This window comes from Oncorhynchus gorbuscha, linkage group LG12 (assembly GCF_021184085.1).
Source record: "Oncorhynchus gorbuscha isolate QuinsamMale2020 ecotype Even-year linkage group LG12, OgorEven_v1.0, whole genome shotgun sequence".
NCBI classification, from domain to species: Eukaryota; Metazoa; Chordata; class Actinopteri; order Salmoniformes; family Salmonidae; genus Oncorhynchus; species Oncorhynchus gorbuscha.
This window is the reverse complement of record NC_060184.1, coordinates 58,280,364-58,293,899: the sequence shown is the minus strand read 5'-3', so window position 1 is coordinate 58,293,899 and position 13,536 is coordinate 58,280,364. Positions and strand designations below refer to the sequence as shown.

General features: G+C 45.2%; 1 protein-coding gene across 1 annotated transcript in view; it reads right to left on the bottom strand.

Moving 5' to 3' along the window:
- Nucleotides 1-13,536, bottom strand: part of adarb2 (adenosine deaminase RNA specific B2 (inactive)) — a 74,108-nt gene that overhangs the window by 36,279 nt on the left and 24,293 nt on the right. Inside the window, exon 3 of the mRNA XM_046290766.1 lies at nucleotides 500-614. Coding sequence (XP_046146722.1) covers nucleotides 500-614 — 115 coding nt within the window. The remainder of the gene's footprint in view (nucleotides 1-499; nucleotides 615-13,536) is intronic.

Genomic DNA, 13,536 nt, shown 5'->3' with positions numbered 1-13,536 from the left:
TTAATTCACTTGGCTTAGTTGCTAAAAGACACAGATTGTGTGTGAGGGCCCAATATAAATACCAGGTGAGGAGAAAGACTGGGAACAATAGATGCACTCAAATCAAAGTGTGTTTACAATGGACATTTGAATGGCTTTTGTTGGCTATTGCCCAATTGTTTTTTTAGACATTAATAACACGGCACTGCACTCCTGATGATTGACAATATTAAGAAAGTTCATATTCTAAAACCAGCGGAGCTACTGTCAAACCGATGTGTAGGCTCTGCCGCGCGGTGTATAGCTGGATGAATGACACGGGTACCATGTCTGTCTTCATCTCCCCCAGGGACCACGGGCCAATACATCATTCATATCAGAAGTATATGACACTCTGCAAGTGCATGAGGATGCAGTGGTTTCTCTCTCTCTCTCACTATATATATATATATATATATATATATATATTGGCTTGGTTAAAAATGTAATGTGATATAAAAGTCAATGAAATTTACCATACCTCTGGTCATTACGATGCCTGCCAGGGCTCTGAGTCGTGCATGCATGGGGGTGCAGCTGTCTGCCAGTTCGTGGTATTTCTCCCTCACCAAGCGGAATATTGAATCGGCAAAGTCCTGCAAGACACAATCAGTTTCTTTATTTCGATATACATGGTTTAAAACATATTGTTTTCATATTGGTTAGGTATAGCCCTTGAGGAAGAAGAAAAGAAACGTTATTGTTAAGAAGTGTTATTTATACAGATTTAGCCGAGCAACGGACATAGATAACCAGAGAAGTGTGGAGGTGCTAAGAGGGTCACAGGTCAATGTTTAAGACAGACATGATTACATTAGTTAAGTACATTTCACATTTAAATGTACACTAGAAAAGGTAGCAACACACAAATTGATTCAGGCAAACGTTTACATTTCATTATATACCTCCCCTCCCTCTGATTCTCCAACATAAATGCACAGCCACACAAAACTAAATGTGTGAACGAGAAGAAAAACATTTGTTGTCTAAAGCACTCTCACTAGTGTGGTTGGGGTTAGGGTTCGTTCATAACTATCTGCCTATTGAGAAACACAGTAGTCCAGTCAAGCATAGCCACCCCTGGTACTGCCAAAAACCTTATGTAGACCAAAGTAGCCCTCCTTCAGACAGCCTACCGTAGCCAAATGAAGAAACCCATACTATCAACTAAAATAAGTTGGCAACCTGTGCACAGTGATTTCACACCATCTCAAGCCCCGTGCCTGGTTTTGAAGCTATGCTGTGTAATAATCATAGAGAGAGGGAGAGAGAGAGAGAGAGAGAGAGAGAGAGAGAGAGAGAGAGAGAGAGAGAGAGAGAGAGAGAGAGAGAGAGAGAGGCAGCCAGCCTCTGTCCCTTAGCAGTTAGCAGCCGAAAGATTGAGCAGATAGCCGATAGCTCAGAGGACATAAACAGACACGGAGGCAACCGCTTAAAGAACAGAGAGAGAGAGAGAAAAAAGGAAAAGAAAAAAAATGATTAGGGAGCATATTTCTCTTTATAGCCTCGTCGCTGGGCCCTGGCCGTGAAACACTCCTCTCACACATGGAAGAGGTAATGGTAACAAGGGCTTGTGGCGTTCTCAGGGGAAGCTGTAAGGCGGCTGGTGGTGGTGCTACACTGTCACCAACGCACCGCCACCTACAACCTGGGTCGTAAGGACCAGCATGCCCTGGGGGAGAGCTGGGATCTCCCATGATGCCTCTGGGCATACTTAGGATCTAGAATGGTGAGAAACATACCGCTCTGATCTATCACTATAAGATGACTACAATTACACTGTGTGTGAGTCATTTGGTTGGTTTGTAATGGTGAAAAGTAAAGTGCTTCTGCCCGTTCTAGACACCAGGCAACTGGGAGGTGTCAAAGTGTGAGATACTGTCATCTTCAGGGAGAAACAGGGAGATAACTGTGGTGGCATGATGCTATGCTATGCTGCTCTTCACCTCTGTACAGCATTATGACTTGTTGTCACACTGAGAACTTCAACCAAACATAGATTTCTGTTCTGGCAATGTGACAACGTTAAAAACAGCTCCTAGTCCTAGATTAGAATGGTAATGTGTATCTGAGTAGCTTCAGGGTTAAAATCCTTGAAAACAAGCACAAGTGCTGTCCCTCTTTTCTCGTAGTGAGATCTAACCAACTGTAAGAATACTGTTGTATTCAATTGAACTATGTCAAGTCCTTTGACACTTTTAAGTATTTCATTCATGACATGATGTGGGTCAAAGGGAACTGGCAGGTGTTACTGGCCTTCAGAGCCAAGGTGCAATGTTCTCTGGCATCATGCCCTGCTTTCTCCTCCTCCCCCCACTTCCTCTTCTCCTCTCCTCTCCTCCACAGATCCGTGGACGTCTGATCTGATCTTGAGGTGAGACGTTACGTGCCATGACTTTCTCTCACGTACAGCAATGTTGGGGAAATGACATGCTCGCTCCCCCTCCATCTCGCTCATGGTAGCTCGGTGCCACTGCCACCCTTATGGGGGTAATGTTGCAGAATAACAGGGCCAAGACGCTTGCTAGACAGTAATGTGCACCCAGATGAGGGGAGGAGGAGGAGAGGAAAGGAGGGCCACCTCCCAACTGACTGCTCTCCCCCTGGATCCCCCTGGATGCACAACAAGGTTAATAACTCAGCTAGACCCTAGCTACTTCTCACCGTTTAAAATGTCACATATTTGGTGGAGAAAGCCAGCAAACACCATCTAATAGCTGTACAAGCTTGTTCATATAGGGAAATGGCAACAAGGCGTAGAGCATGTTGCGAAGTTTCAATAGAGGCCATTCAATGCAACATTACACTAGCCTCAGGTGCTGAAAAATAAAGTTTGAATGACAACTAGGTGACATTTTCCACGTCATTTGGTATTCAGGACATTGGAGGCAAAGGGAAATGTTGTTCTGTTTGATTCAGAGGGACTCTGGCAGTTGATGGAGTCCATTTGAGATATCGGAGGAGGGGACAAAATGTTTATGACAATCACAGAGCAGCACTGTAGTGCCTAAACACACCGCAGTACCGTCGGGCCAAGGCAGACAGGGAAAGCTGTCAGAGAGATTGGCTGTGACAGTTGTAAAGACTCGGAGGCTACTCTGAGAGAGAGAGAGAGAGAGAGGGAGAGAGAGAGAGAGAACGAAAGAGAAGGGGAGAGAACGAAAGAGAAGGGGAGAGAGTGAAAGAGAAGGAGAGAGAGAGAGAGGAGAGAGAGAGAGAGAGAGAGAGAGAGAGAGAGAGAGAGAGAGAGAGAGAGAGAGAGAGAGAGAGAAAATGTAGCGCATTATAAACACACAGAGATGAAGAGGGGACTGACTTGACTGACTGTTCATGGAAATATAGACTGAGAGGTGAAACGTAGGTTAAGGGGCAAATATGTCCCTATTGGTATATGACTATGACTATATCTGATCAATCTTCATGCGCGAAAGTGTCACTGCAAATGAATAGGGACACGAAACAGTAATGTGTACAAAAATGATTTGAAACTAACAAGGTTCCATAAAATATGAAGCAGTTGTTACATTTTCTTTACATATTAGCAGAAATCCCGAATGAAAACATGAACTAGAAGGACGTAAAAACATAACTAGCATACAAAATGTCCTGCTAAAAGCTCTACTGACTAACCCCGCTAACAGTTTCACATTTGTCTCCAAGGTAATGTAGAATGTCATTGCCAATTCTCCTGCCGTCTCCGCCTTCCTCGTAAGTCAATACTGTGCCAGCAACACAAATGTCAACGGGGACATACACTGAGCCCTGACCCAGAAGTCTACCCAGAAGTCTTTACCTGCGTCCTAAATGGCTCCCTATTCCCTATATAGTGCCCTACTTTTGACCAAGCTTCATAGGGCTCTGGTCAAAGGTAGTGCATGATATAGGGAGTAGGGTGTCATTGGGGGGGGGGCACACTTTCCCCTCTCCGGGGGCACGTGGGGCTGATGGGGAGAACTAAAAAACACACTGGATAATCTACTACGGAGGAAAATATTGTAGGTTAATACTAAGCAGGATGTCTCTATACTGCTAGCTGATAACCAGGTGTCAACTGAGGATAAGACCCCTCTCTCATCACCTTCCCACCGTGAGGTTTTCCTCTATTTCATGTACTGTAAGTGGCTTTGGGAGGTAATTCTGTTACCATGGCTACGTTACATGACATTATATTTGACAACGTTACTGTAGTTCCATCAATTTCAAAGTAAAAGTCTAATACGTTGAAATTGATTTCATGTGTTTATTCCTCAAAACCCGATCCACACCGTATTGAATGGGCCCACCTCTAAAATGACCTACCTCTGTAGTATTTAAAGTCAAATTCATAAGCAGGGAATTCCCTATCCTAATCATGTAAAAGGACTCTGGGAAACTGCAGAGATGGTAGACGCTAATACTATTGCAATTAACGCTGGTCATTGTGTGTGGGGGGCACTAGCATGCGTTACCAGCAGCACATCCATGACGGCCGAGAGCATTGCAATCTCCAGTTCAAGAAAATCCAATCATATGTCTGCACGAGTGGAGGCCATTTTTTTCACCCCATGCTGTCGCTGTGGCTTATCAGGTGCCACCAGAGCAGCGATGACTGCATAAAAATGGGGCCATGTTTTATATTTCTTTATAGAGGTATTTAACAATTCATTCTCCAAGTTTTAATAGTGTCTTCCTGCTGCCTCTATATCATCCCTCCCTCGCCTCTGCCGCCGAGTGCGAGGCTTTTGAGAGGCGATATCCATTCAACGTGTGAAACCTTGCCTCGGGGGCTTTTTATATTCTCAAAGTGCCAGGCACCCGCAGCGAGACAGATTCTTCTCTTGTTTGTACTCTGTAACCTGTACCATTAGTCTCTCTCTCTCTATGTGTCTCTCTCTCTCTCTCTCTCTCTCTCTCTCTCTCTCTCTCTCTCTCTCTCTCTCTCTCTCTCTCTCTCTCTTTCTCTCTGTCTCTCTCTCTCTCTCTCTCTCTCTCTCTCTCTCTCAAAGCTCCATCACAGACACCCAACACACAAACATTTCTCTCCTTTCATCCCTCGTCCTGTTGGTTTGCTTTTGTTTTGCCACAACAGACGACGTCGTGTGACAAGAGGACTGGCTGGAAGATGAACTGTGTACAGATTTGCGAGCCGTGCACTGCTGCCGTGTTGCCTCAAACCATGTCCAACCTTTCCTAGTATCATGTCCAGATGGCCATGCAGCCTGCGGAACAGATTTCTACCCCACCATGCTTTTAGCATCATCAGCAGGGTGCTGTCAGTCAGATCGGCCAGGCTGAGCCACAATCATTAGGAAAAAAGCTTTTTCCTATCAACCACATGCTTGATGTAGAGCAGAAAGAAAAGAGTGATGAAAGGGGGGGTAAAAAAAAGAATGGAGGGAGGAGAGTAAGGGCATTTTCTCTGCTTCTGGTCCTGTGCCTCCTGTCCTTGTTTCCATGGATGGGGGAAGAGCTAGGCTGCGACACCGCCGAGAGGTTGCCGCCCACAATGCACCTGGCGAACCCACGTGGTGACTTCACATTGTTTTCTCTAAATGGCCGATCTAGAAAGATAAACTCGTAACCACATTGGGGTTAGAGCCAGAGCCAGAGCCAGGGCAGAGCCAGATCAAGCTGACCCATTAGGATGTGACCCACATGGGTATATAACAGACACAACCACCCATTCAAATCAACCAGCTCCATACGGATGAATGAATGATGCCAGATGGAAAAAAAGATTAAACTTGAAGTGCAGCTCTGCATCGGGTACATACTCTCTCAGAGCAGCAGAGAGATATACTGCGAGCAGACAGGCAAGGCAGGTGAAGAGTGTATGTGTGTGTGTGTGTGTGTGTGTGTGTGTGTGTGTGTGTGTGTGTGTGTGTGTGTGTGTGTGTGTGTGTGTGTGTGTGTGTGTGTGTGTGTGTGTGTGTGTGTGTGTGTGTGTGTGTGTGTGTGTGTGCGTGTGTGTGTGCGTGCGTGACATCAGGTTCAGGTGATCATGTCTCGCTGGCGTTGCCTGCCTTCTGTAAAAAGACAAAGACAGGGGGTGGCATTTCGTTATGTTTCTCTTGACGTGTTTGGCGAGATGTGCTGATAGCACAGTTTCCTGACTGACAGGACAGCCCTGGGAGGGACTTCGCATCAGAGATAATTATGACCGTTAATGTCACCTGACACTCAGATCACAACCAGCAATAGGAAGGCAGTCCTAGGCTTTGTCTGAAACTGCAACCTATTCCATAGTGCACTACTTGTGAAAAGTAGTGCACTAAATAGGGAATAGAGTGCCTTTTGGGACACAAATCCCCAGTTATAGCCTAGGTACAGAGCATATCTTTGTAGAACAAACAAATACTAGCAAATACATGATATACTACATTAGTCTGTTAGGGATGGGTAATAACTTTACCAAAACATTTGTATGAATTCATTAGATGGAGGAAGACGTTAGTTTCACGGCTGTTTAATGGTGGTGTTGAACACAACATTGTGTGGGCTCAACAAAGAAAGCTAATCCACATGGCATGACCCAGTGCCTGTATTGACCTTCTGATAAACAGATGTTGGATGGGGGTCAGGTTCTGACTAAACCTCATATCTACCCAGAACTGGGTCCATCTGAACATACAGATCCAAACGAATCCATAAACTAAGACAACAAAGCTGCTATCGGGATCAACTTCATCTGGGACAGTGTGTGCATCCCAAATGGCATCCTATTCCCTACACTCTATGGGTCCTGATTTTAAAAAAAAGGTAGTCCACTAAGTAGTGACTAGGGTAGGGTGCCTGTTGGGACATAGCCACTGGTTGATGTAACCTGGCGACGACAAGAACAATCCTGACCTGGTTTAACAGAGTTTTACCTTTAGGGCCTATCTTAAATAACACCCTATTCCCTATATAGTGCACTACTTTTGACCAGAGCCAAGTACTTTTAGTGCACTATAGGGAATAGGGAGAGATTTGACATACAGCGATGGTATGTTAACAGCCATAGTACAGATCACTCTAGATAAAAAAAAGAGAGATATGTGGCTGAGACGAATGAATAATGTCAGAGACGGTGTAAAACACACATCAGTGGCTTTATGCATTATGCATCAAAGGCCAGGGAGAGTGGCTCCTTCAAAAGGATAACATGACTGACCCCCAAGAGAGAGGGAAGGAGGGGGAGAGAGAGATACAGGGAGGAAGACAGAGGGAGGGAGGAGGAGAAAGAGAGAGAGGGAGGGGGATAGAGAGAGAGAGAGAGAGCGACAGATGGAACGATAGAGAGGGGGAGGGGGAGAGGGAGGGAGGGGGAGAGGGAGGGAGGGAGGGAGAGAGAAAGGGAGGAAGACAGAGGGAGGGAGGAGGAGAAAAGAGAGAGGGAGGGGGATAGAGAGAGAGAGAGCGACAGATGGAACGATAGAGAGAGGGAGGGGGGTGGGAGAGAAAGGGTGAGAGATGGAGAGAGAAAAGGGAGAAAGAGAGAGAGAGGAATGAGAGAGAAAGAGAGACAGAGAGAGAGAACTAGAGAGAGGGAAGGGGGGAGATAGCTACATGAAGAGAGAGGATGTGAGAGGGCCCAGTGATGGGCTTTTAACGAGCGCAACTCTCTCTAGTTGAGACTAAAAGGAGGGATGCCACTCCAGTGGCCGTGAGGGCCTTTCACACGTTGCTCATTAATCTGGCCATGATTCAGGAGGGCCATGTGGAGGAGGGGGAGGGAGGGAGAGAGAGAGGGGGGTGGGATAGAGAGAGACAGAGAGACAAGGAGATAGAGAGAGAAGGATCTGAGGATGTTAATGACTAACATTAATGACCTGCCTCGCTATACTGCATACAGGTAACTGCTAAAATAAAGGAAACACCAACATAAGTGTCTTAATAGGGCGTTGGGGCACCACGAGCCAGAACAGCATCAATACACCTTGGCATAGATTCTACAAGTTTCTGGAACTACAGTATATTGGAGGGATGTGACACCATTCTTCCACGAGAAATACCAAAATGTGGGGTTTTGTTGATGGTGGTGGAAAACGCTGTCTCAGGCGCCGCTCCAGAATCTCAAATAAGTGTTCAATTGGGTTGAGATCCGGTGACTGAGACACAAACACACACATTTTAAACCCCCTATGCTCCTCTTTCAAAGTCACTGAGATCTCTTCTTCTAGACATGGTAGCCAAAATAATGGGCAACTGGGCATTTTTATACATCACCCTAAACATGATGGGATGTTAGTTGCTTTATTAACTCAGGAACCACACCTGTGTGGAAGAACCTACTTTCAATATACTTTGTAATTGTATCCCTCATTTGCTCAAGTTTTTTAAGATACATTTAGCTAGAAAACATTATTGTGAATATACTTAATGAGATGATAATTGACAATACTCTACTTTAAGTTAACTGTGAAATGATGTAGACAAATTGTACCAACATGAGTAATTTAATTTTCATCAGAAAAGGGTAGGGAAATATGGAGAAATAACACTGAATAATTGTACTTGTATTTTACAGTACTATATGCCCACTGCTTCACGATCTTTCCGCCCGGTAGGATCCAGCATCTCCTTTCATGTGTTGAAAGGCAGGGAACCATTGAAACGTGTCCTGTGAAGTGCTGCGATGCCATCCTCTGAAGGGACGATTTATTGACCGTCATCTCTGCCGTTCTTGAAGATATCAAGACAGCGCCTGTTTCTGGGGTTGACCCAGGCAATCAGCAGACTTCAAACCTCGTCCCCACGACGCCGGTCTTTGAACAGATCCGTAACGTCTGTTGCCAAACACCGAGCCGCACATGGCTCCGAGATTAAGGAGGGGGAGCGCAGGACGGAATCACAACTGATGTTTTTTTGTGTGTTTTTTTTTGGTGATGCCTGGCTGTTACGGTGCACTGTAGCAAAACAGTCTCTGGCACATTCATGTGCATATGGGAAAGCAATGTTTTCAAGCGCATGTTTTCAGTGGGTTGTTGAGCCAGAAAAAGTATGGTTAGAAAACAGAAGCCATTTTAGCACAGCATCAAAGGGAGATTGTGGCCCCTCTGCTTGTGACTGCTTGTGTCTACTTGTGACTGCTTGTGTCTACTTGTGACTGCTTGTGTCTACTTGTGACTGCTTGTGACTACTTGTGACTGCTTGTGACTGCTTGTGTCTACTTGTGACTGCTTGTGTCTACTTGTGACTACTTGTGACTGCTTGTGACTACTTGTGACTGCTTGTGTCTACTTGTGACTGCTTGTGTCTACTTGTGACTGCTTGTGTCTACTTGTGACTGCTTGTGACTACTTGTGACTGCTTGTGACTACTTGTGACTGCTTGTGACTACTTGTGACTGCGCTTGTGACTACTTGTGACTGCTTGTGTCTACTTGTGACTGCTTGTGTCTACTTGTGACTGCTTGTGTCTACTTGTGACTGCTTGTGTTTATTTGTGACTGCTTGTGACTACTTGTGACTGCTTGTGACTACTTGTGACTGCTTGTGACTACTTGTGACTGCTTGTGTCTACTTGTGACTGCTTGTGTCTACTTGTGACTGCTTGTGACTACTTGTGACTGCTTGTAACTATTTGTGACTGCTTGTGACTACTTGTGACTGCTTGTGACTGCTTGTGACTGCTTGTGACTACTTGTGACTGCCTGTGTCTACTTGTGACTGCTTGTGATTGCTCATGACTGCTCGTGACTGGCTGGTGAGTGACTAGGCAGCATGGTCAATGTCATGACACTCTTTTCACGCCATTCCGCCCTGCGGGGCGGTGCTATACGTCGCGGTGGGCATAGATTTGAGGTTGCACACCACGTTGAGAACGAGACGAACACTCGCTCAGGTCCCGATCGTGGAATGGATTCAACACACTGCTAAGCCAGAGTACTGGTTGGCTATAGCTACCGCAACTACAGTTCTGGATGTCCTTCTGTTTCATCAAGGACACAAAGACAACTGGCATAGCTAAATTCACGTTCTGTTTTCTCATTCACGCAGCCACAGAATAGATAGAAGCTAAATACATGATTTTGTATTTCAATTTCACATAGTTTAAACCTGAGAGATATCATTCATGTAAAGTAATCTTGTGGAAGTATGGACCCAGGACAATATGGTAATGTTGGCCTCGTGTACTGTATCGGCCAGGGCTCTCCAAACCTGTTCCTGGAGAGCTACCCTCCTGTCGGTTTTTGCTTCAACCCCAGTTGTAACTAACCTGATTCATCTGATCAACCAGCGAATTACTAGCGTCAGGTGTGCGAGATTAGGGCTGGAGTGAAAACGTACAGGACGGTAGCTCTCCAGGAAGAGGGTTGGAGAGCCCTGCTATAGGACCATTAACAAATAAATAAGGACATCCAAAATCCACCAGATTAACAGTTTTCAATGAAGCCAGCGACGCTGATACCAAATCATTAAGGGGAAGAAAAAAAAGTTAGCACATTGGGAGAGAGAAAGAGAGAGAGAGACAGAGAGAGATTGAGAGAGAGGAGAGAGAAAGAGAGAGAGACAGAGATTGAGAGAGAGACAGAGATTGAGAGAGGAGAGAGAGAAAGAGAGAGACAGAGAGAGATTGAGAGAGGAGAGAGAGAAAGAGAGAGAGACAGAGAGAGATTGAGAGAGAGGAGAGAGAAAGAGAGAGAGAGACAGAGAGAGATTGAGAGAGAGGAGAGAGAAAGAGAGAGATTGAGAGAGAGGAGAGAGAAAGAGACATAGAAATAGAGAGAGAGAGAGAGAGAGATACGCAAAGCTCATGTAGCCTAGTCTACTGTAAAACTCATACCACATTATACACGTTCATAGATTGCTTCACTAAATGACCAAAAGTATGTGGAAACCTGCTCTTCTAACATCTTACATGATGTTGGTCCCCCGCTTTGCTGCTATAACAGTCTCCACTCTTCTGAGAAGGCTTTCCACTAGATGTTGGAACACTTGCTTCCATTCAGCCACAAGAACATTCGTGAGGTTGGGCACCAATGTTGGGCGATTAGGCCTGTCTTGCAGTCAGTGTTCCAATTCATCCCAAAGGTGTTCGATTGGTTGAGGTCAGGGCTCTGTGCAGGCCAGTCAAGTTCTTCCACACCGATCTTGACAAACCATTTCTGTATGGATCTCGCTTTGTGAGCGGGGGCATTGTCATGCTGAAACAGGAAGGGGCCTTCCCCAAACTGTTGCCACAAAGTTGGAAGCACAGAATAGTCTAGAATGTCATTGTAGAGTTAAGATTTCCATTCACTGGAACTAAGGGGCCTAGCCCGAACCATGAAAAACTGCCCCAGACCATTATTCCTCTTCCACCAAACTTTACAGTTGGCACTATGCATTGGGGGCAGGTAGCATTCTCCTGGCTTCTGCCAAACTCAGATTAGTCCGTCGGACTGCCAGATGGTGAAGTATCACTAATTAATTAATCACTCCAGAGAACGTGAGCTTTACACCACTCTAGCCGACGTTTGGCATAACTCATGGTGATCTTAGGCTTGTGTGCGTGCGGCTGCTCGGCTATGGAAACCCATATCATGAAGCTTCCAACAAACAGTTCTTGTGCTGATGTTGCTTCCAGAGGCAGTTGAGAACTCTGTAGTGAGTGTTTAAAACCGAGGACAGACTATTTTAACGCTCTGCAGCACCTGACGGTCCCGTTCTGTGAGCTTCTGTGGCCTACCACTTCGCGGCTGAGCCGTTGATGCTCCTAGACATTTCCACTTCACAATAACAGCACTCACAGCTCTAGCAGGGCAGAAATTTGACAAACTGACTTGTTGGAATGGTGGCATCATATGACGGTGCCACGTGGAAGGTCTCTGAGCTCTTCAGTGAGGCTATTTTACTGCCAATGTTTTGTCTATGGAGATTGCATGGCGGTGTACTCGATTTTATACACCTGTCAGCCACGGGTTTGGCTGAAACAGTCGAATCCACTCATTTGAAGAGTTGTCCACATACTTTTGTATATAAAGTGTACTATTCCACATTGAGATAAAAGAAAATAAGTGAAATTAGATCAAATCTAGTCATGAACAGTTTCGTATATTTCATTCGGGTAAAAGTAGATTGGCTTGATAGCGTCATTGACGTTGTTGGTTGGCCAGCAAGCAAAACATAACGTTACACATCATGAACTTTTGGGAAAACTGGTCCAAGCCCCTTGGTAGAAAGCTATGGTTACTTCAAATAAAGCAAAATGTATTAATATGGAAGTGCAATTGTAAACTATAAAGTTTAGTGATGTCGGTGAAGAAGTTATGACTGAGGTCCCAGGCGAATGCTTCTCGGTTGAACGTGGACGGGAATCGGACTGTCCTTGCACTTTGAAACCAACTCCCACCATGATGTATAGCACCGCCACCGGGCGAAAATGCCGTGAAACGAGTGTGTCCCCCAATGTCATGTCTATGGGTCCGGCCCTTTATAAAGTCCCCTGGCTGGTCATATATCATGGAATATTGATATGGTTCCACTACACTGCAACACCTGACATTTGATTTATAGCTCAAGGTGTTCTTTTTTCATTCCTAAGCAGTCAACAAGGTATCAAGGGAAAATGTCAATGGTGCAGTGTGTTGGATGGAGAGAATGACATGTCTGAGATTGGTAAAGAAAAGGGCTAGCACAGGTAACTTGTCTTGTTCTAATGGGTTGTCCAATGTGCTTGTGTGTTTATTTGTGCGTGTGTGTGTGTGTGTGTGCCAGTGACCACATTAGTGTATGTGCAGCCATCTAATACTACATGCACTTCACACCATGTTGAAATAAATGCACATTTCTGTATAAGAATGCCCTTTTCAGTGAGACAGAAATAAGTCTGGCTGTGGCCCCTGCTCCCTTAACATTATACAAAATCCATCACGTGCAGTGTGCAGAGTAAGCATTATGCTGGATATTATGAACACAACACACTGCTAATAGTGTTCTCTCTATATATCTCTTTCTCTCTCTTTTTTCATCTTTGTCTCTTTATCTCTCTCTTTCTCTCACAAGCATGCACACACACACACACTACTCTCAGAAGAGCCTGTGTGTAGAGAGACAGAGACACTGTGTGTAGAGAGACAGAGACACTGTGTGTAGAGAGACACAGAGACTGTGTGTAGAGAGACACAGAGACTGTGTGTAGAGAGACACAGAGACTGTGTGTAGAGAGACACAGAGACTGTGTGTAGAGAGACATAGACATTGTGTGTAGAGAGACAGAGACATTGTGTGTAGAGAGACAGAGACATTGTGTGTAGAGAGACAGAGACATTGTGTGTAGAGAGACACAGAGACATTGTGTGTAGAGAGACACAGAGACTTGTGTGTAGAGAGACAGAGACACTGTGTAGAGACAAAGAGACACTGTGTGTCAGGACCCGGTTACGAACCCGGGTCTCCGGAGTGAGAAACAGTCACTTAACCAACTGAGCCACGAATTGTCGGCAGAACCCAGAAGATGAGGCAGACACAGCAGTACTTGAGACGGTGTGTTTAATGAAGTAAAAAGTGAAGTTCTTCAGGAAAACATGTAACTCCACAACCTCAAAAGGAATTCCACAAGAACAAAGGTAATCCT